The 19815-nt window shown below is 40.3% G+C and overlaps 1 protein-coding gene across 2 annotated transcripts in view; it reads left to right on the top strand.

Moving 5' to 3' along the window:
* ILDR2 (immunoglobulin like domain containing receptor 2) overlaps window positions 1–19815 on the top strand; it is a 59652-nt gene that overhangs the window by 20681 nt on the left and 19156 nt on the right. The window contains exon 4 of one of the 2 annotated variants that reach the window (XM_063305521.1): window positions 17730–17786. The exons of the other annotated variant lie outside the window; for it this stretch is intronic. Within the exon in view, the coding sequence (XP_063161591.1) occupies window positions 17730–17786 (57 nt within the window). The remainder of the gene's footprint in view (window positions 1–17729; window positions 17787–19815) is intronic. 2 annotated transcript variants of the gene reach the window in all.

Below are 19815 nucleotides of genomic sequence, written 5' to 3'. Positions count from 1 at the left end.
AGCATTCCAAAATCTTTATTTTTCTTTCCTCTAAGTACCTGATACCCAAGTTGGAGGTATTTAGGATTGTTGTCTTGCTGAAATACCCAATATTAGCTGAAGGCCTAGGAAAAAGTCTCCCCTGGAACTGTACCCAAATTTCCCAGATCTGCAAAATAGATCACCACAAAGAGGTTGTTGGAAAGGTTCTGATGCTGAAGTGGTTGTCCATAGGTCCATAGTACAGCATTGCTTATACAACAGTGATTTTCATGAGAAAATTGTCAAAAGGAAACCTTTTCACTGACTTCATTACAAAAGTATTATCTAAAGCTGGTGCTAGGGAAAGTGGAAGGCAAAAGGAAGAGGGGCTGACCAAGGGCAAGATGGATGGATGATATCCTAGAGGTGATGGACTCAACCTTGGGGGAGCTGGAGGTGGCGATGACTGACAGGAAGCTCTGGCGTGGGCTGGTCCATGAAGTCACAAAGAGTCGGAAGCGACTGAATGAATAAATAAAATGGAGAAGAAAACCTTGATAAGCCTGAAAGATTTTGGAACAGAGTTTTTTGGAATGATGAAAAAGAAACTGAATTGTTTCACCATAACCACAAAAGATGTATTTGGAGAAATAAGGACAAAGCATTTAAAGAAGAGAACATCCTGTTCAGCATGGGGGTGGATTTATTAGTGGCAGTGAGTGGCACAGGAAATATTTTGTGGGTGGACAGAAGAATGAATTCCATAAAATATCAATACATCCTAGAAGCTAATGTCCAACAATCAGTGAAAAAATTGAAGCCAAAAGGTTTGGAATGACCTTCACAGTTCCTGGATTTGGATATTATTGAAAATCTATGGGAAAATCTCAAATATGAAGTGCATGCAAAGAGACCTAAGATTATTTCTGAGGTAGAAGAGTTCTACAAGAAGGTGTGTGTGTGTGAATTCAACAGCAACAATAGACTGTTAGCTGCCTACAGGAAATATTTGGAAGCTATTACTTCTACCAGAAGAGGATTTACAATCTGCCATATTTACTGTTTCCTTATTTTTAATCTGTAAATAACTGTATATAAATAGGATGCACTCAAATTTGCAGAAAGATTGATTGATTTATATTTGTATCCTGCCATTATCAAACAACTTTCAGTGGTTAAAAATATGTAGACGTTATGGCAGCTTCTGTTTACTTAGGGATTCATTGAAACCTACAATTTGAACAAGGGAAATCTGCAGAAAACCCAGGTTTTAAGTAGCTTCCTAAAAGGTAGAATGTTTTGGGCATTCTATACTTAGGAGGTAAAGAGAAGGCGATTGTCAGGTTCTCACAATCCATTTCACCTCATGTGGATTGTGGGCCCTAAGCAAGCCCTCCCTGTAAGAAAACATGGAGTAAGCCAATTCCTCTTGGTAGAGATGATCCTTTCAGTACCTTGGAGCCATGGCATGTAGAACTTTAAAGGGAATAACCAGAACTTTGAAATGGACCCAGGACCAAGTTGTCAGCTAGTACAGAAACTGAGATATTGGGATTATATGATTGAATCTGCTACCACTGCTTAAATGAATCATTACACTTGGACTAATTGAAGCTTCTAAGTCATCTTAAAAGGCAGCCCATGTACAACGTGTTGCAGTAGTATAAATGTGAGGGGACAAGAACATGAGTCATTTATCATGGCTTCCCAATCAAATTAGGCCAGTAGTGTGATCTCCTCAATAGGCACAGTAGTCATAAATAAAAAGGGTACAGCAACCACCACCTATGCAAACAGCTCATGGCCCTACAGGGCTTTCCATGATCCTATGCTCTTCCTGGCTGTCAATAGTCTTAGGCCCCTTCTTTCAATGATCTGGCTAGGGAACCAAAGCAGCTACCAACTTCACAGGCTCACCTTTCAGATGGATCTGCTCAGTACTTCAGTAGCCTTCCAGGCCCTCTGCAATCTATTCTGCCTAGGCTGCCTTCTTACTGCTGATGTTCTACTGTTCAGCTCTGCAATGTATAACTGTATTTCACTGGAAGGAAAATAACAGTCCCATGGGAGACAGGTTGTACAGTATATATCTCCAGAGTCCTATTAGCTTTGTCCTCAGTAGGCCAATGCAGATCAAAAAGTTTTGAAAGGATGAATATCTGCTTGATACAACAGAGCATCTGTTGCATATTTGAGTCCTAGCACACATAGACAGTTTATAATGTCATTTTCCACTGACTCTGTGAGTTCCACTGACCTGAAATTGAATGCTTGTTTTTGAAGGAGGTTCTCATCTGTCCTCTGCAGCTCACTCTAACCTGAAAATAGAGTAGCTTCTTCAACCCTCCTCCTTTTCCATAACTTGCATGACACTGCTGGCAGCCTCTTCAATCTGTGTTCAGTCTTACCCCCTGCCCCTTTAACAGTGCTTTTAAATACTATTTATTGCCCAAAGATCTCCCCATCATTCTTTATTACTTGCCAACTTCAGCCACACACTGTTAACAAAGGTTACTGGTTCAATTCAAAGGCCTCAGCTACTAAAGTTTCTATGGTAGCAGCCTGCTTGGGTATTTCTGCTATCTGTGAAAACTTTGATCTCCGGCAATTGTTGCTGCTGTTTTTCCCTGGATTGACAACCCCCCAAAAGAGAACCGAGCACCTTTAATTCTATCAGAGGGTGCAAGGAGGAATTAATTAAATGGCCACACTCTCCTAATAAATCTCCCAGCAGATTCCTGGATGCCTCTCTGATTTACAAGAAACACATTTCCTGTCCTGTGCGTTTGAACAGTTACAGAATGCTTAGGTCATAAGAGAGTTATAGTTTGGACTGCTGGAGTCTCCCTTAAAGCCTCCCAGAAGAATTCCTGCTACAGTTACAGAACTAAATAACTATGACCAATACATCTGTCCACAATAACAAAATTATAGTATATTTTTTTATCCTATGCTTAAGTTCACTTGCTCTCAATTTAGTTTCATGTTTGTTATTTATTTATTTTTTGTCATATCAACCATCATATTTTTTCTTTGCCCTGTTTTGTAATCTCATGCATATCTTCGTTCACCAAGGGGTAAAATTCCAAGAGTTCCAGCCCTCGTCAATTTCCTGTGATTTCCATAGATTGATTGGTATTTTTAATTGCATTTATTTATAAACCCATTAAGTATGACCACACCAACAGTTGCTAGTTGCTTATCCATTTCTATGAGAGACTTTGCACCCAAACACTCTCTTAAAAATGCTTCCAAACTTAGAGGTGTTGGTCCAGCCTGATTTTAAATGTTTTTCCAGACAGAAAACTTGATGGCCTTGTTCCCCAAAGAGGTAGGTGGAAGAACATGATGCAGTGTCTTCTTCTACTAATCTGTTGCTAGTGTACATTACTTTAAATATCTAGAATAAAAATGATGTAGATTTATATTGCCAGATAATTAGGATATTAGCTAATTATCCAAACTTAAACCATATGTCTCAGGCAAACCTCATACTTTATGAGAAACTTAGCCACAGAAATTGTAGAATCCAGAACTGTATATCTGAAGGGATTTGCAGGAACATGGAATCCAAACATCCCAAAATTAACACTAGTTTTCCTGTCTGATACTATATCCAATTTATTTATTGTATTACCATGTTGTTTATTTTTTGAACCCTAATGTTTTCTTGTTGGGGAGGATTGAAGGAATTGTTTTGCCTTTTTCCATCTTTAGGGTCAGTCTAGCTTTTTCTTGCTTTTATTCTATAACTAACCTCTATGTATATGCTCCTTCCTCAATTTTATACAGTCCTATATTCTAAACAAAATCAGTGCAAGGTACTTTTGTAGACTTTGCCTATGCTTGTTACAATATGCACAGCTTAAATTTCCGCTTAGGCATGAGAGGCAGCAGGTGCTTCTAGCGAAATGACTGAAAACAGCTGCTATATGTACTCGTACAAGAGGTTTAATGAGTAGTTTGGTAGGAATGAAGAATATGACAGCATGTGCTAGATTATTATTATTATTACTGAAAAAAGAATAAACTTTTTTCAAACTATCTGAGACAGTCCTAAGAAACTGGGCCATGCAGAAAGCATAGCAGGGAAATAGTTGCTGTGAGTCATAGACACATGACAACAGGAGGGGTTGTAACCTGCACTAATAAAGAGATGTTTATAGAAAAAACATTGAAAACCATGCTGCTGTTTTTTGTCCATTTATCAAATTTCTGCAGTTTCCTGTCCAGTGAGAAAAAGTAATAACAAAGGGAAGGATGAATGATGTGTTATCTTGGATAGCTTAATATGCTATTTTTACTTGCCAGATTGTTCCTTATGCTGTATTCAGCTTTTGATTTTGAACTGAGTTTGGCACCTCTGCCAGACTCAGATATATTGCCACTGTACAATTATGAAGATAGGTGAAATGGCAGAATAAATATTCTTCTGTGCAAAGAAGAATAGCTTTCAAGCTGTGAAAGCTTGCTTCACCTAGGAAAAATTGCCCCTTATTAGAAACAGTCCTGGGAGAAGTGAGTAGCGCCACTTACTGGCATGAGATATTTTCTGCACAGTAGTGCTAGTGAAATAACCACATTATTTATACCTGTATGCCTGACTTTAGTATCAAGAAGATGAGTTATGGCTGTTATTTTATTTTATTTTATTTTATTAATTACTCTTTTTGGCAGCCAAGAGTGGCAAATGATATAACAATGGGGGCAATAATATAATAATCTCTTTGGAGGAAGCAAGATTTTTCTCCTCTTTCTTTGGTTTGTGTGTACTTGTATTTGTTTTGAACCAACAGAGAATTACAATACTCTTATTCAACAGTTTGCCACTGAATTCTGTCAATACTACATTAGATAGCTCCTGAGGTTGCAGAAAGGAGTTTAGAATCAGCATGCAAAGTGCAAGTTGTCCCACCTTGACTCTAGGGCAGATAATTGTATCGATAAGCTGTGCTAGTTCTTTGTTCTTTACCCTAACATTGGAACACTGTCAGTAGCAACTCGTTCTAAGATGCCTCAGACTAGCACTTGGTAAAGCATCCATGAAGACCTTGGAAAAGATACTACTCCTGTGATGTATCTATACCTACAAAGATCAGAATAGTGCAAGCCATAGTATTCCCTGTGGCACTCTATGGAAGTGAAAGTTAGACTTTGAAAAAGCAGGACAGGAAGAGTATTGATGCTTTTGAACACTGCTGTTGGAGAAGACTCCTGAGAATATTTATTTATTATTCACATTTCTATCACCGCCCATCTCCCCCTAAAAGGGGGACTACCATGAATACCATGAACAGTCAAGAAAACAAACCAGTGGATCATTGAACAAATCAACCCAGAGTTCTCACTTGAAGCACAAATGACTGGGCAGAAATTATCCTACTTTGGACACATTATAGAAAGACCTAGCTCTCTAGCAAAGGCTCTAATGCTGGGAAAGGTGGAAGGAAAGAGAAGAGGACAACTAGCAGCAAGATGGATAGACTCAGTTTCAGTGGTGATGACTGTACTGTTGGAGGACCTGAAAGACCAGGTTAGGGGCAGATTGTCATGGAGAAAATCTATGTGGTTGTGGAGAGTCAGCACCAATTTGATGGCACATAATAATAAAAAAGATCGCTAGATATAAGGAGGGTAAAATCCTTACATGCTTTTATAATGTGTTTACTTTATATCTCTTTCTCTTTCCATTGAAGTCCTGGCAAAATCCATGATTTTTCAGGAGATCTCTCATCAAGTTGCTAACTAAATGCAGGTCTTGTTTGCTTCAGAGTTTTATGACCTCAGATTTCCATTTTAATAGGAGAAAGTGCCCTTACCTGTGATCTTTGAGACTGTTTACAAATTGTTGATAACACTGAGTAGATAAAGTGGCAAATACAAACGAACAAAATTTGTTGTGCTGTAAAATGTCAAATTATAGCAGCTGGCAAATGTAATAAATAATAATCTGTTAATTAGGTCTATCATTATATATCTCTGTATCTCAAAAGAAGGTTACTGGCTCCTTTGCCCAGTAGCTTAAAATTTGACACAGCACAGATGATAGTAGATGGGACAGTGCTAGAAGCAGGGAGATGAGAGAGAGAGAGAGACAGAGAGAGAGAGAGAGATTCCATTTAATCTGAAAATATACATTCAGTTAGATCTGCTCAGCTTAGCTTCAGAGGGGAATCAGGGCAAAGGAATTTTGCAAAGATTTAATGCAAAAAGGGGAGTTTCAAGGAAGAAATGAGGCACCATCCTGAAAGATCACTCAACAAGAAAAAGGTCTTTGAATAGTTGAGGGTGTTAGAACAGATGATTCAAAGTTCAGAGGCAATTTTATACAGATAGTCCTTGCTTAATGACTGCCCTGTTTAGTGACTGTTTGAAGTTACGATGGCATTGAAAAAGTAACTTTACAACTGGTCCTCACACTTATGACTGTCACAGCGTCCCCATGATCACATGTTCGCCATTTACATGCTTCACAGCTGGCTACTGATAAGCAGAGTCAATGGATAAGCTTGCAATAAAATTGCAAGTCGTGGTCACATGATGTCTCGCTTAATGACCATGTCACTTAGCAATGGAATTGCTGGTCCCAATTGTGGTCGTTAAGTGAGGACCACCTGCATTGGGATAATATGACTGAAGAAATAGTTGAGGGCAAAGTCCTAAAAGACTTTCAAATTATGGGTGAACCATTTGGCCTGTATTCAGGAAGGCAGCATAGGAATGTAAAGAACAATTGTGTATTATCAGGAAACTTTTAATAGAGTAGTTTTATATACTAGTAAGAGACCTAAATGTGACAGCATAGAGCCTTTCCCCATTACTGTGTCATTCTATCCTTGATTTGATGGAAAATGAAACCAATGTATTTGCTGTCCCCATTACTGGTTCCTGATCAGATTGATCGATTGTTTATGTGTCATCAAGTTGGTATCAACTCTTAGCAATCACGTAGATAGATTTTCTCCAGGACGGTCTGTTGCATCCTTCCAGTGATGCAGCTATCACTGCAGTAATTGAATCCATCCACCTTGATGTGGTCATTGTTTTTTTCTCTTTCCTTCCACCTTTCCCAGCATCATAGAATTCTCAAGAGAGCTAGGTTTTTGCATGTGTCCAAAATATAATTTGACCCTGGCATTTGTTCCTCAAGTGATATCTCTGGATTTGCTGTATTTCTTTCTGCACTTTTTAGTTTATCTCTGTTTTCTTTATTTTCTCCTTAATCCTTTTTTATCTTTTTGTATTTTATCTCTATGTTGAAAATTTAATAAAGTTTCTTTTAAAAAAAGGTGATAATTCTAAATTGATTTGTTCCATGATCCAATTGTTTGTTTTGTTGGCTATCTTGGTATTTCTAGGAGTCTTCTCCAACACCAAAGTTAAAAATCACAATACTCTTTCTATTCTGCTTCTTCAAAGTCTAGATTCCTTTTTTAAAGTGTCACAGGGAAGCCAATGCTTGCACAAAGATTCTGATCTTTGTAGATACAGCCATATATAGACACATCATGGTATTTGAATATCTCCCCCAAAGCATTCATTTATGTTTTACCAAGTGTTAGTCTTTGGCTTATTTCTTGATCGTTGGTTTCTTTACTGTTGATAGTCAATTCTAAAAAGCGGAAGCTATTCACCACTACAGTATCTTCATTGTCAATTCTAAGTCTGGTTGCTGAACCTGTTGCCATTAGTTTTTTCTTATTCTTCTTTACATTTAATCTTAGTTCCATTTTTTCATCACTAGAACATCCAGGTGATTTGTATTTTTAGCTATCAGTGTAATGTCACCAGCATAGCATGAGTTATTGATGTTTCTTTCTCCAAATTTAAAACCACTCCTGTCTTCTTCCAGTCTGGCTTCCCTCAATGTATATTTCGTATGTAAGGGAAGAGCATACAGCCTTCTATCACTCTCTTACCAACCTGGAGCCATTCTGATTCACCATGTTCCATTGGACTGTGGCTTCCTGACTTGTGTATAGGTTTTGCATGGGGACAATGAGATGTTCTGAGATTCCCATTTTCCTAAAGACATACCATAGCTTGACATCGTTGACACAATTAAAGGCTTTTCTATAATCAGTGAAACATATATTGATTTATTTTTGGTATTCTTTGGCTTTTTCAATTACCCAGTATGGATCAGTTTTAGATGTTGGATAATCTTAAGTATCATTTTGCTAGCATGTGAAATTAAGGATATTATATGACAGTTTGCACACACTGTTAAGTTTCCTTTCTTTGGTACTGGTGTGTTGGCCACTGTGTCATTCTTCAGATTTGCTGGCATTGTTTGGTTAGAATCTTTAAGATTCTTCTTCTGAAGCTTGCCATATACTCCTTTCATCTTTGTTCTTTGAATCAGTTCTATCTCTCCATTGGTATTCTTTAGCATATCAAGTAGAAACTGGAACTTCCTTCTGAGTTTTAAAATCTTTGGGAAGACTTCCCTTGTTTTTCCTTGTCTCTTTCCATCTTCGTTGTTTTTACTCATGTTGTTGTAATGCTGCTTATCTCTTCTAACAGCTCTCTGTTAAGTTCCTTTCTGAGAACTTTGTGTTTCTTGGCTTTGGATTGTCTTTTTTTCTTGGCAATTTCCACTGTTTGTTCTGACATCCAGTTTGCTGTCTTCTTTTTCTTGATTTTTGGTAGTCTCTTTTCACTTTCATCCTGAACAACATCTTTAAGTTCATTTCACTGGTTCCCTATAAATGAGGTTCAGGACTTCAAAGTGATTTCTGATGTTCTTTTTAAAAATGGTGGGTATATGCTTAAGATCATATCATGGAAACTGGTTGGCTTTCTTCTGCTACTTTAGCTTGACTTGGAACACATTTAGCACATTTTTGATCTGTTCCATAGTCAGCTCCTAGCCACTTCTTTGCTGTTATAAATGAGCTCGTCCACCTGCTTGTACCAATAACATAGTCAATTTGATTTCTGTGTATTCCATCTGATGATAAGCATGTATATAGCTGTTGTTTCGATTGTTGGGAGACTGTGTTAACAATGAAAAGATCATTGGTTTTGCAGAAATTAATAAATCATTCTCCTACTTTCTTAGGCCATACAGTCCAACTATGTTTCCCTCTTTAATATTTCCAATGTCTTTGGCATTTGAGTCTCTAACCACAAGTAGCACATCTTGCTTGCATGTTTGGTCAGTTTCAGATTGAACTTGACCATAAAACTGGTTAATCTCCTCTTCTGTATGAGTGTCTGAAACATCAAAGACACAACTTGGATAATCATCACATTAAAGGGTCTTCTATGAAGTCTGATTATTATTCAGTCATTGACTGCATTGTACCCAAGCACTGTCCTTGCTATATCCTTTCTGATTATGAAAGCAAAGCTGTTCCATCTTTGTTTTATGTGTTCTGAGTAGTAAACTGTATAATCATCTGACCAAAATTGCCCAATTTCAATCCATGTCAATTCACTTATGCCTAAGACGTCAATGTATAGTTTGTTCATTACATCTTTAATTGTGTTAAGTTTTCCTATGTTCATGTTCTGATTGTAATTCTGTTATTTCCAGCTTAGTTTTATCTTTTCCTGCATGGCAACATCAGCAACCAGATGTTTTGAAGGCTTTAATCCTGGTAATGATTAAAGCTAATGATAACTTAAGTCTGTCTGGAATGAAATGAAGGCAACATCATAGAAACAAAGAAGAAAATAAGTGTTGCCAGTATATGATTATGCCATGGTTAGGTGCATGTGGGGAGATGGCCATTGAGGAAAGGTGACAAAGACTAGATCATGAGTCAGATTTTTTGTTGATGGGAGATTGAGGAAAGGTTTTTAGCAATATTTTCATTGGTGAAGCTACATCACTTGGAGACAAGAACTCTGACTACCATCTATTGGTACTTCCACCAGCTTGCAAGTGCTTTCCCTGTTCACTCTAGTTTTTATTGTATAGAAGCATTGGTTTTCGTTAGTTAATTAGAAGTGGAATACAAACAGGTTGTACACATGTAGAGTTGCATTATATTTTTCAGCACTGTCCTTCCTCCTAAACAAGAACCTCTGAAAATATTTACTCATACATAAGTCCCATTCAACAAAATGAAATTTTATGGTCAGCTACTTTTAAAAATTATTTCCTGATAATCATTGGTGATGAACCAGTACTGAAAAACATATACATCACCCCTTCAAAAGATATTTTGACTGGAACTGGAGGACGGGCCATCATCGGGGAAGACACCCCCGGTGTTTGCTTCTGGTGGTGTGTTCTGGCCCTCCAGGTTTAGACCCAGGCCCTGGACAGCAGATCCTTGAGGGCCGTGGTCTCTGGCTGCTGCTGCTTAATGCCAGGTCAGTTAACAACAACCACCCCCCCTCATATGCAATTTGATTGCAGAGGAGGGGGCAGACCTGGTGTGTATCACCAAGACCTGGCTGGGCTCAGAAGGAGGGGTAGCCCTTTCAGAAATGTGCCCAGCTGGGTTTCGGGTGTGGCACCAGCCAAAATACCAGGGTAGGGGGGGAGGGGTGGCTGTTGTCATCTGAGAGACTCTGGTGGCCTTCAGGGGCCCTGCCTCACAAGTGGCCAGGTGTGAGACCCTATTTTTCAAGTTGGGTTCCTGAGAACATCTGGGAGTGCTGCTACTGTACCAGTCTCCCTACTGTGTAGCAACCTCCCTGCCTGAGCTGCTGGAGGTCGTCTCAGGTCTGGCGGTGGAGTTCCCCAGACTTATGGTTCTGGGGGACTTCAATCTGCTTTCCCTGGGGCATGCCTCGGAGGCAGCTCGGGAGTTCATGGCTACCATGGCAGCCATGGGCCTGTCCCAGATTATTCGGGATCCGACTTGAGACAGTGGTCTCACTCCGGACTTGGTTTTCTTGTTGGAGCAGTGGCAACGTAATCTGAGGGGAGAGCTGCATCTATCCCCATTGTCATGGTCAGATCATGCCCTGGTGGCCCTGAGATTCTCCTATGCCGCCCTCCTCCGCAGGGAGGCAGGACCCATTCGGTTGGTCCGCCCCTGGTGACTGATGGACCCAGTGAGGTTTCAGAGGGAGCTGGGGGTTGTACCCGAGGATCTGCTGCACAGTCCAGCAGAGGCCCTGGCTGCTGCCTGGAATAGGGAGGTGGCTGGGGCCTTGGACAAGATCGTGCCTGTGCGGCCTCTCCTGCCTCATCCAACCCGACACTCCCCGTGGTTCATGGAGGAGCTGAGGGTTTTGAAGAGGCTTAAGAGACGCCTAGAGCACCGCTGGAGGAAGACAAGGACCGAATCTGACCGAACACAAGCTAGAGCTGCTATTAAGGCCTACCTTGTGGTGGTAAGAGTGGCAAAACGGCAATATTTCTCCACTCTTATTTCTTATGCAGATTGCCGTCCAACGGCCCTGTTTAAGATCACATGCACCCTTTTGGGGAAGGTGGGCCCAGTGACCCACCTACAGGGCTGTGAGGAAGAGTTTTCTGAGCATCTGCAGGATAAAATCACTCAGATCCATTCCAAGTTAGACTCCATGCGTGAAGCAGGGTCTGAGGAGATGCCGAGGGAATGTTTTAGCCTTGTTATCTGGGAGCAGTTTGATCCTGTTGGACCCGAGGAAGTGGACAGGATCCTCCGGATTGTGAATGCCACCACCTGTCTTTAGATCCATGCCCCTCCTGGCTGGTGAAGGCAGCTCAGGAGGTGACATGTGGTTGGGTCCAAGCGATGGTAAATACATCCTTGAGTGAGGGGGTGTTCCTGGCTGCCTTTAAAGAGGCACTGGTGCACCCCCTCCTCAAGAAGCCATTGCTGGACCCAACTGTACTGGACAATTTTTGTCCAGTCTCCCACCTCCCCTTTTTGGGGAAGGTGGTTGAGAACGTGGTGACGTTGCAACTCCAGAGGATCCTGGATGAAATGGATTATCTGGATCCCTTTCAGTCAGGTTTCAGGCCAGGATATGGGACAGAAACTGCATTGGTCACACTTATGGATGATCTCTGGCGGGAGCGTGATGGAGGCAGTGCATCCATCTTCGCTCTCTTTGACCTCTCAGCGGCTTTCGATACCATCGACCATGGTATCCTTTTGGGACAGCTCAGGGAGTTGGGGGTGGGTGGCATAGTTCTGCGCTGGTTCACCTCCTTCCTCCAGGACTGATACCAATCGGTGGTAATAGGAGAGAAGAGATCCGACCCTCGACCCCTCCATTGTGGGGTGCCGCAGGGTTCGGTTCTCTTTCCTCTCTTGTTTAACATCTACATGAAACCACTGGGTGAGATCATCCATCACTACGGGATGAGGTATCATCAGTATGCCAATGATACCCAATTATACATCTCCATCCCGGGTGAGGTAAGTGATGCAGTGACTGCCCTTTCTCAGTGCCTGAGGGCTGTGGAGGTCTGGATGGGGAACAACAGGCTTCAACTGAACCCTGGTAAGACGGAGTGACTATGGATTGATGGTGCCTCATCTTCTGGGAAATTGTCATCTTTAGTTCTGGATGGGATTGCACTGCCCCAGACAGACTCAGTGCATAATCTGGGGGTTCTCCTGGACTCACGACTCCTGCTCAAAGAGCAGGTGGCAGCCATGGCCAGGAGGGCCTTTGCACAACTTCGGGTTGTGCGCCAGTTATGCCCGTTCCTGGAACGAGAAGCCCTCCAAACAGTCACTCACGCCCTGGGCATCTCCCATATAGTCTACTGCAATGTGCTCTACATGGGGCTACCCTTGAAGACTATCCGGAAGCTTCAGCTGGTCCAGAATGCAGCCGCGCGGGCCATTTTTGGTGCCCCTATGTCGGCACATATAACACTGTTGCTGTGTGAGCTGCACTGGGTGCCAGTTTGCTTCCGGGTCCAATTCAAGGTGTTGGTTATCACCTTTAAAGCCCTACGTGGCATGGGCCAGGTTACTTGAGGGACCGTCTCATCCCCATTACATCGGCCCGCCCCACCTGATCATCCAGAGAGGGCATGTTGTGGACCCCATCCGTAAGAGAATTTCATCTGGCGGGGTACAGGAAACGGGCCTTCTCTGTGGTGGCCCCCGCCCTCTGGAACATCTTGCCCCTGGAGGTGAGGCAGGCCCCTTCACTCCTGACCTTCCGGAAGGCCCTGAAGACTTGGTTCTGCCGTCTGGGGCGGGAAAGTGAACAACCATTCTTGGGGGTGTCTCGCACCCTAGAGTCCCTCCCACCAGCTTGGATTTTATACCCTCTTGGATTTTATATTTATTTATTGCATTTTATAATAATTGTGATGTTTCTGGTTTTATGAGAATGTAATGTTTATGTTCGGAGTTTGATTTTATTGTAAACTGCCCAGAGTCCCTCTCTTGGGGGAGATGGGTGGTAATTAAATTTGAATAAATAAATAAATATTTACTTGTTTGTGTGCTAGTTCAACATAATTGATAAGTGGGAGATAGTAACTGAATGATAGGAACAGTCTTGGGAATTGCTTCACTCTGGCTTGAAGCAGATGCTTTTAAACAGCCAGCTCCAATCTGATGTCCTGATGATGATGATGATGATGATGGTGATGATGATGATGATGAATTTGACTTTATTTTGATTCCTGACGGCAAACTGACTCTGGGTGATAATTCTAGATCCTGTGTTTATGATGCCATAAATCCCAACTTGTATTAATTGTAGTCAGTTACATCCAGAGGGCCTCAGGATAAGTTCATTCTTAAGAACATCGACGTTCAGCTCTGAAGATTCTGGCAGCTCTACATTTGTTGATCCTTTCCTTGATTTTGCATTCCCTCCTCTCTAAGAAATAATCCTATGGAAATATCACTTAGTCACAGCTGTTTTATTGTTTGGATATATCACTTTTAACTGTACAAAATGCTTCCTCTTTTTCATATTGCATCTTCCAGCAGCTTTCAGACCTTTCCTACCCCAACCAATGCGTATTCTTTTGTCCTTTCTATATATTTTTGGTTCACTTGTTGCTCATTGCTGTGGGAGGAAAGTTGGCCTTCAATTAGCAAGCATTCATGACAAGCCTGTGTGTTATCTCCCCCTCCTGTTGCTGTGGAAACCACTGGTATTAACAAGAATGGCTGGGTCAGCTGTAGAGTTTTTCAGCAGCCTACTTAACAGCTGTTATTAAAAATAAGGACTGGGGGAGGAGAGAATTACACACCGGTAGGGAGAAGGGTTATCACTGAATTAATTCAGTGTGTAGGGGAAAAAAAATAAAATGATTGTGGCAGAATTATTTAGTTTTTTTTAACAGGTTGGATAATGGGAGTGTGCTGACACATTCAAATCAACTAGCAGTTTCAGATTTAGGTGTGGCTTCTCTACCCAGCCTTTTGCTGAAATGGTTAATACAAAGAGAGCTTTAGTGAATTCCATTACAGATTGTATTTCTCAGAATAGTGGTGAGCTGAAGGGGAGGGTGCGAAGAAATCTGTGAAACTAGAAAAGAAAATAGTCTTTGGGAAGGTGTGTACATAGCCTGAAGAGCATTGTATTTTTGGAAGCCAGCTATTAATCTTTCTGTGGGAGCATCCAGCATCACTCCTGGCAATCCTGACTAACATGGTTGTTTGCTAGGACTTGCAAAAAACATGAACAGTTAATGTGTCTCCAGAATTATTTTGTTTTATACTGATCACAGCTTGGGAGTGCTCAGGATGATAATTCTCCAAATCTTGAGATATTTTGCATCAATTTCTTAATGCATTCTCCATTTTCTGCACAACTGGGATTAGTCTTTAGTAGCCATTCTAAGTACATTTAAAGTTTTTACATTTCTTGAGATACATACGAAATCTTGGCAGCAATCAGAGCCAAACTAAATGAAATTGTATTCCCTCCCCTCTGCCCTAAGGCTGCTACTGTCTAAGAAAGCAAATAAGGTACTGTTATCTAAATCTATGACTTTCCCCTGCCCCTGCCCCAGCCACCCATGCCATATTTCCTATCTAAATATCCACATCCTCTGAAACTGTTGTTTTATCTAATGGGGAAAATAGAGCTATTAGGAAGGGAAATGAAAGTTTTGCAAGGTGCAGTTAAATAAAAAGAAATGGCACAATGGGGAAGAAATTAATAATCTTCCATAGTGAGATAAATATTCCCTATCTTTTACAACAACTTTTAAGAAAAGGAAAATGTTTGAAATTGGAGCATGGATTTGCTTTGGTCTCAAAAAGAAGAGTGACATGGGCCTTAATAGCCAAACATTTTTGGCTGAAAAAGCCATGGATGTTGGTAACACAATAATTAATGCAGTAGCTGTTGTATATAAGACAGAACTTGGACTGAGGTTGCCTGTCATGTAAGAGTGAGCTACAGCTGCTTTTCTTTCATATCTCAAATATATGTATACCTCTTAAAATATGCATAAGGGCAGGAGGAGTAATAGAAAGAAGGGATTAGACTTGGCAAAGCAGTGGGGGGCTTAAGTACTGGCTTATGTCTTTATTGTTTCTCTAGCAACTACCATTTTTTTTCTCATTCTGTTTTCTCTAGGTTGGTAACATGCTATCCACAGATATTTATAGCATCCCCCTGAAACAGTGTTTAAAATTTGAATTTAGAAAATAATTGAAATATTTTGTGACATTCTACATATCTCAAATTAAGCAGCCTGTTAAGATTTCTGAAAATCTGAGACTTGGAAAGGTTGCTGATGTACTGACCAGTTCACTTGGAAAAAGAACTGTTGGCATGCAACCATATATGTTTGTGAAATAAATGTAATGATCCCAGAATAAATACTTCTACATAAGCTCCTCTTTGCATAGTGATGGAAACATTTTTCGCAAAAGCAGCATTAATGAACTACAACAGATCACAAAAACATAGTCTGGAATATCTGTATGAATGTAATTGTGTGTTTTTGCTTTGGCAGTAGACAATCATGATTAAATGATACAGACATGTTCTTCATGAAGACATTTTGAGACTAACTATAATACTTTTAAAAATCAAAGTTAATCCAGTTGATAACCATTGGTTCTTCATTGAGGTTTCTGTAATTCACAAATAATAAGGGTTTTGTATCTGCTCAGAGCCCACATTTGGAAAATTCCAGAGCTCATAGATTTTTGGCAGACACTTTGCCTTCCCTGCATACTATGCATGCTCCTTAGTGCACCTTACAATCTCCTCAGTTTTTCTTTGAGCACCACAGAAATAGCACTTTGGTTTTCTAAAGCATTTCTAGTCAGACTGTTTGGGGTTTTTATGTACTGTGTACTATCTGTTTTTAGGTATTCTTTTCTGGTCTTTGCCCAGTGAACTGAAAGTTTCATTCTACAAGTACAATGCTACAGAAGCAAACTTAATGCCTCTGACATGGACATATGCATAAAACAGGTCTCTCATTCTTGTTTATTGGCCTTAAGAGTGACTGGGAGCAGGCTCTGAAGATTGCAGACTCCGAGGCATACTTCTATCCTTTCCGCTTTAGTTTGTAAAACTGATACACATACTCTGATACCCACTGATCATGCCTTAAATGGCTGTTGAAAGTTCTCAGATCTGTCTGTTTGGAAGATCTCAAATCTGTCTGGAATCAGTTTCCAAATTCTGTATGAAACGATTGAATGCAACATTTAAGAAAAATCAATCATATACATATACATAGACTACAACATTCAATATATACATGTAGAATCAGAGTGGTACAATGATAAATTCTGCTCATGTAACAACTTTCATGTTCACCACACATAAGAAACTGCAGTTTGTTTTTTTTAATGAAGCTTATCCCATATTTTGTATAACAGCATATTCTTTTTTATTCTGCACAGAATAATTTATGCTTCTTATAACAAAACATGGAAGATGAACTATGCAGTTCCAAAGAACAAAAACATGGTCAGAAATTCAAATTGTGCAAATGTTAGCTTAGTAATGAGTGGCCTAGATGTAAAAAGTAAAATGAGTGGCTTAGAATCCAGACTGTAATAATAGATGCAAGAAGCCCAGCCATTTAAAATGTATACAGTATTGCCTGGATATATTACATACATACAAGTAATATGTGTAATTCATGTACACATTATTTAGTTAAACAGAACAAACAATTTTTATGTAGCTTGCGCCTTCAGAGGATAAAGAGTAGCCATAAATTTTATGCTGAGCCTTCATGGATTAACCTCAATTGACATGGAAATAGCCTTAGTCCATGCCATTTACAAAGGAAATGCTTGATGTGGCAAAAGAGCAGTGCCTGTATAAACCATCTGCATTCTTGCACTGATGACAACTTGAATCAGCCCAAATGTGGTTGCCTCCTGCTTAGTTAAGATGAAGTGTCTGAGGTTAAAATCTATCTAAGGTGTGTCTAAATTTTGCCAGTAAAACTTAATGGAAGTCAAAACATAAAACAAGCCATGCTGGACCATACGAAAATTGCTAAAATTCACAGAAATAAAATATGCATACTGTATTTAGTTCAACCAAATATGGATAGCGTTGTGGGTATGCTTCTGAAAAACATTTAAGTCCCTTAGGCAACCTATCAATAGGTAATGGTCAAGAGAACACAAAAGCGGATCTGTCAAAATCTCATGGTATCAGCTAGTATATTGTAGCAATTATATATGGAGTATCTCTGATGATGAATATATTGAAATATGTAAAATAGTAAGCATTTCATCATACTGTAGTTACATCAGGAGAAGCAGTTACAGCAGAGGTGATGAATATTCTAAAAGAGCATATAAAGGCTTTATACCATGCAGATCAGTGAACTTAATGTTAAGGCAAAGAATGGGGAGTGATTTTCCTGTACTAACTTCCTTCTTTCCATTCCTCCTGGTCTTTTCTAGGCAGGACAGGGATGCTTGCTGGTCTCTTACCCAATTTTGCTGTGGAGATTATGTCAGGTACTCTGCCATCTAACACCTTTCTGTTCTTCTGTTTTCTATTGCACCTTGTTCATTAATTTATTCCTTGCTTTTATATGTAGCCTCTGTTCATGGCCTCTTCAATAACTTCTTGCAGTTGATGGGGGATGGTGGGGAGTGGCAAGGTTTCTGAGCAGGGGAAAATGACATGTAAAAAAAGAATGCTTTGCTTATTTATTCATTAGATTTATATCTTGCCTTTCCTCCAATAACTCAGGTGCTAGAACTGGTGGATGGATATGGGCACTTTGTTGGAAGTATTTTTATTGTTGTTCTAAAATATTATTTGAAGTATACAAACTTTATTCCTGAAATTATTAGTATAATTAATATGATTTAGGCAATTATCAAAATCAGGGTTGAATGAACTTGAGTACTACGGATGTATGCATGTTCGCCCCGAGCCTCATTTCATAGAATACCATTATGGTTTCCTGCCATTTTCAGTAAGGAAGCTAACTTTATACACAAACCAATTTACCACCAAAACATGAAAAAAACAGAAATGACTTTCAGGTGTGCATGACATGGCTCTACTTTCTTTGCCTCATCATCTTCCCTGCTTTAGCCTCCCACTCCAAAGCTCCAAAGCTAACAGATCCTGGCAACATAAAGACTGCCCGACCTTTATCTCACTCCATATTCAGGGCAGACTTTCCTTGAGCTGTATTGGTTTTTACTCCCAACCAGAATGATGGCTGGGGTACCAAAATTTACCAGATTAGGGAGTTTTGGTTTCATTACTAGCCTATTATAACTAGTCTATTATAATTAGTTGCATTATTCTTTGATACTGATTCCAGTTTATAACAATTGGGTGTATATATTTTAATACAAACATACATTAGTAAAGAATGGTTCAATTGTTTCTTGGCCTTTTGTATAAGATCGAGTGTACTTAAAAATCTCACAGTCTTCTTTCAACAGTAGAGGTTTCTTTATAAACATAACATAGTCATCATTTTAGCTTGTCTTCCAGATTGAGGATAGCTTTTTCTCTATTAACTTTTAGAAAGGGCCATGAAGACATGTTTCATTTGTTGAGCTTTTGCGGCATGAGGTGCCAAACAATAAGGGATCAGCTGGCCAGGGAATGGCTGTTTTCAAGATTGGTTACTGCTGCAAAATGGCTGAGATATCTTTTATTATGAATTTTTATGATATGGTAGATTTAGGGTGTTTGAATTTATTTATTTATTTATCTATCTATCTAATTTATCCCCTCCCATCTCCTCCCGACGGAGGCCTCTGGGAGGTTTACAACAAATGATTAAAACCATCAGAATAATAAAATACAATAAAAATACTATAAATAGAAATAAAAATAAAGAATAAAAATCCAAGCAATGAGAGATCTAAAACAGTCCAAGTGTGGGAGGAGTGGTCTATAACAACCATCCCCATGTAACTCTATTCCCCTCTCCACCACAAGCAAGGCGGCAGAACCAGGTCTTCAGACTCCGCCGAAAAGCCAGGAGCGATGGGGCCAATCTCACCTCCAGGGGCAGCATGTTCCACAGGGCGGGAGCTACTGCAGAGAAGGCCCGCTTCCTGGACCCCTTCAGATGAAATTCTTTTACAGACGGGGTCCGTAGCATGCCCTCTCTGCATGATCGGGTGGGACAGGTTGATGTAATGGGGAAGAGGCGGTCCCTCAGGTAACCTGGTCCCATGCCATGTAGGGCTTTAAAGGTAATAACCAACACCTTGAATTGGACCCGGAAGCAAACTGGTACCCAATCCAGCTCGCGCAGCAGTAGTGTTACATGTGCCCTTCCCCTATGGGCACCAAAAACAGCTCGCGCAGCTGCATTCTGGACCAGCTGAAGCTTCTGGATACTTTTCAAGGGTAGCCCCATGTAGAGTGCATTGCAATAGTCTATCTGAAAGATAACAAGGGCATGAGTGACTGTTTGAAGGGTCTCCTGGTCCAGGAAGGGGAGTAACTGGTGCACAGCACGTAGCTGCACAAAGGCTCTCCTGGTCACGGCTGCCACCTGCTCTTCGA

The sequence above is a fragment of the Candoia aspera genome, chromosome 5, assembly GCF_035149785.1.
Source record: "Candoia aspera isolate rCanAsp1 chromosome 5, rCanAsp1.hap2, whole genome shotgun sequence".
Lineage (NCBI taxonomy): Eukaryota > Metazoa > Chordata > Lepidosauria > Squamata > Boidae > Candoia > Candoia aspera.
The sequence above is the reverse complement of the archived record's forward strand: the minus strand, read 5'-3'. Positions and strand labels throughout refer to the sequence as shown.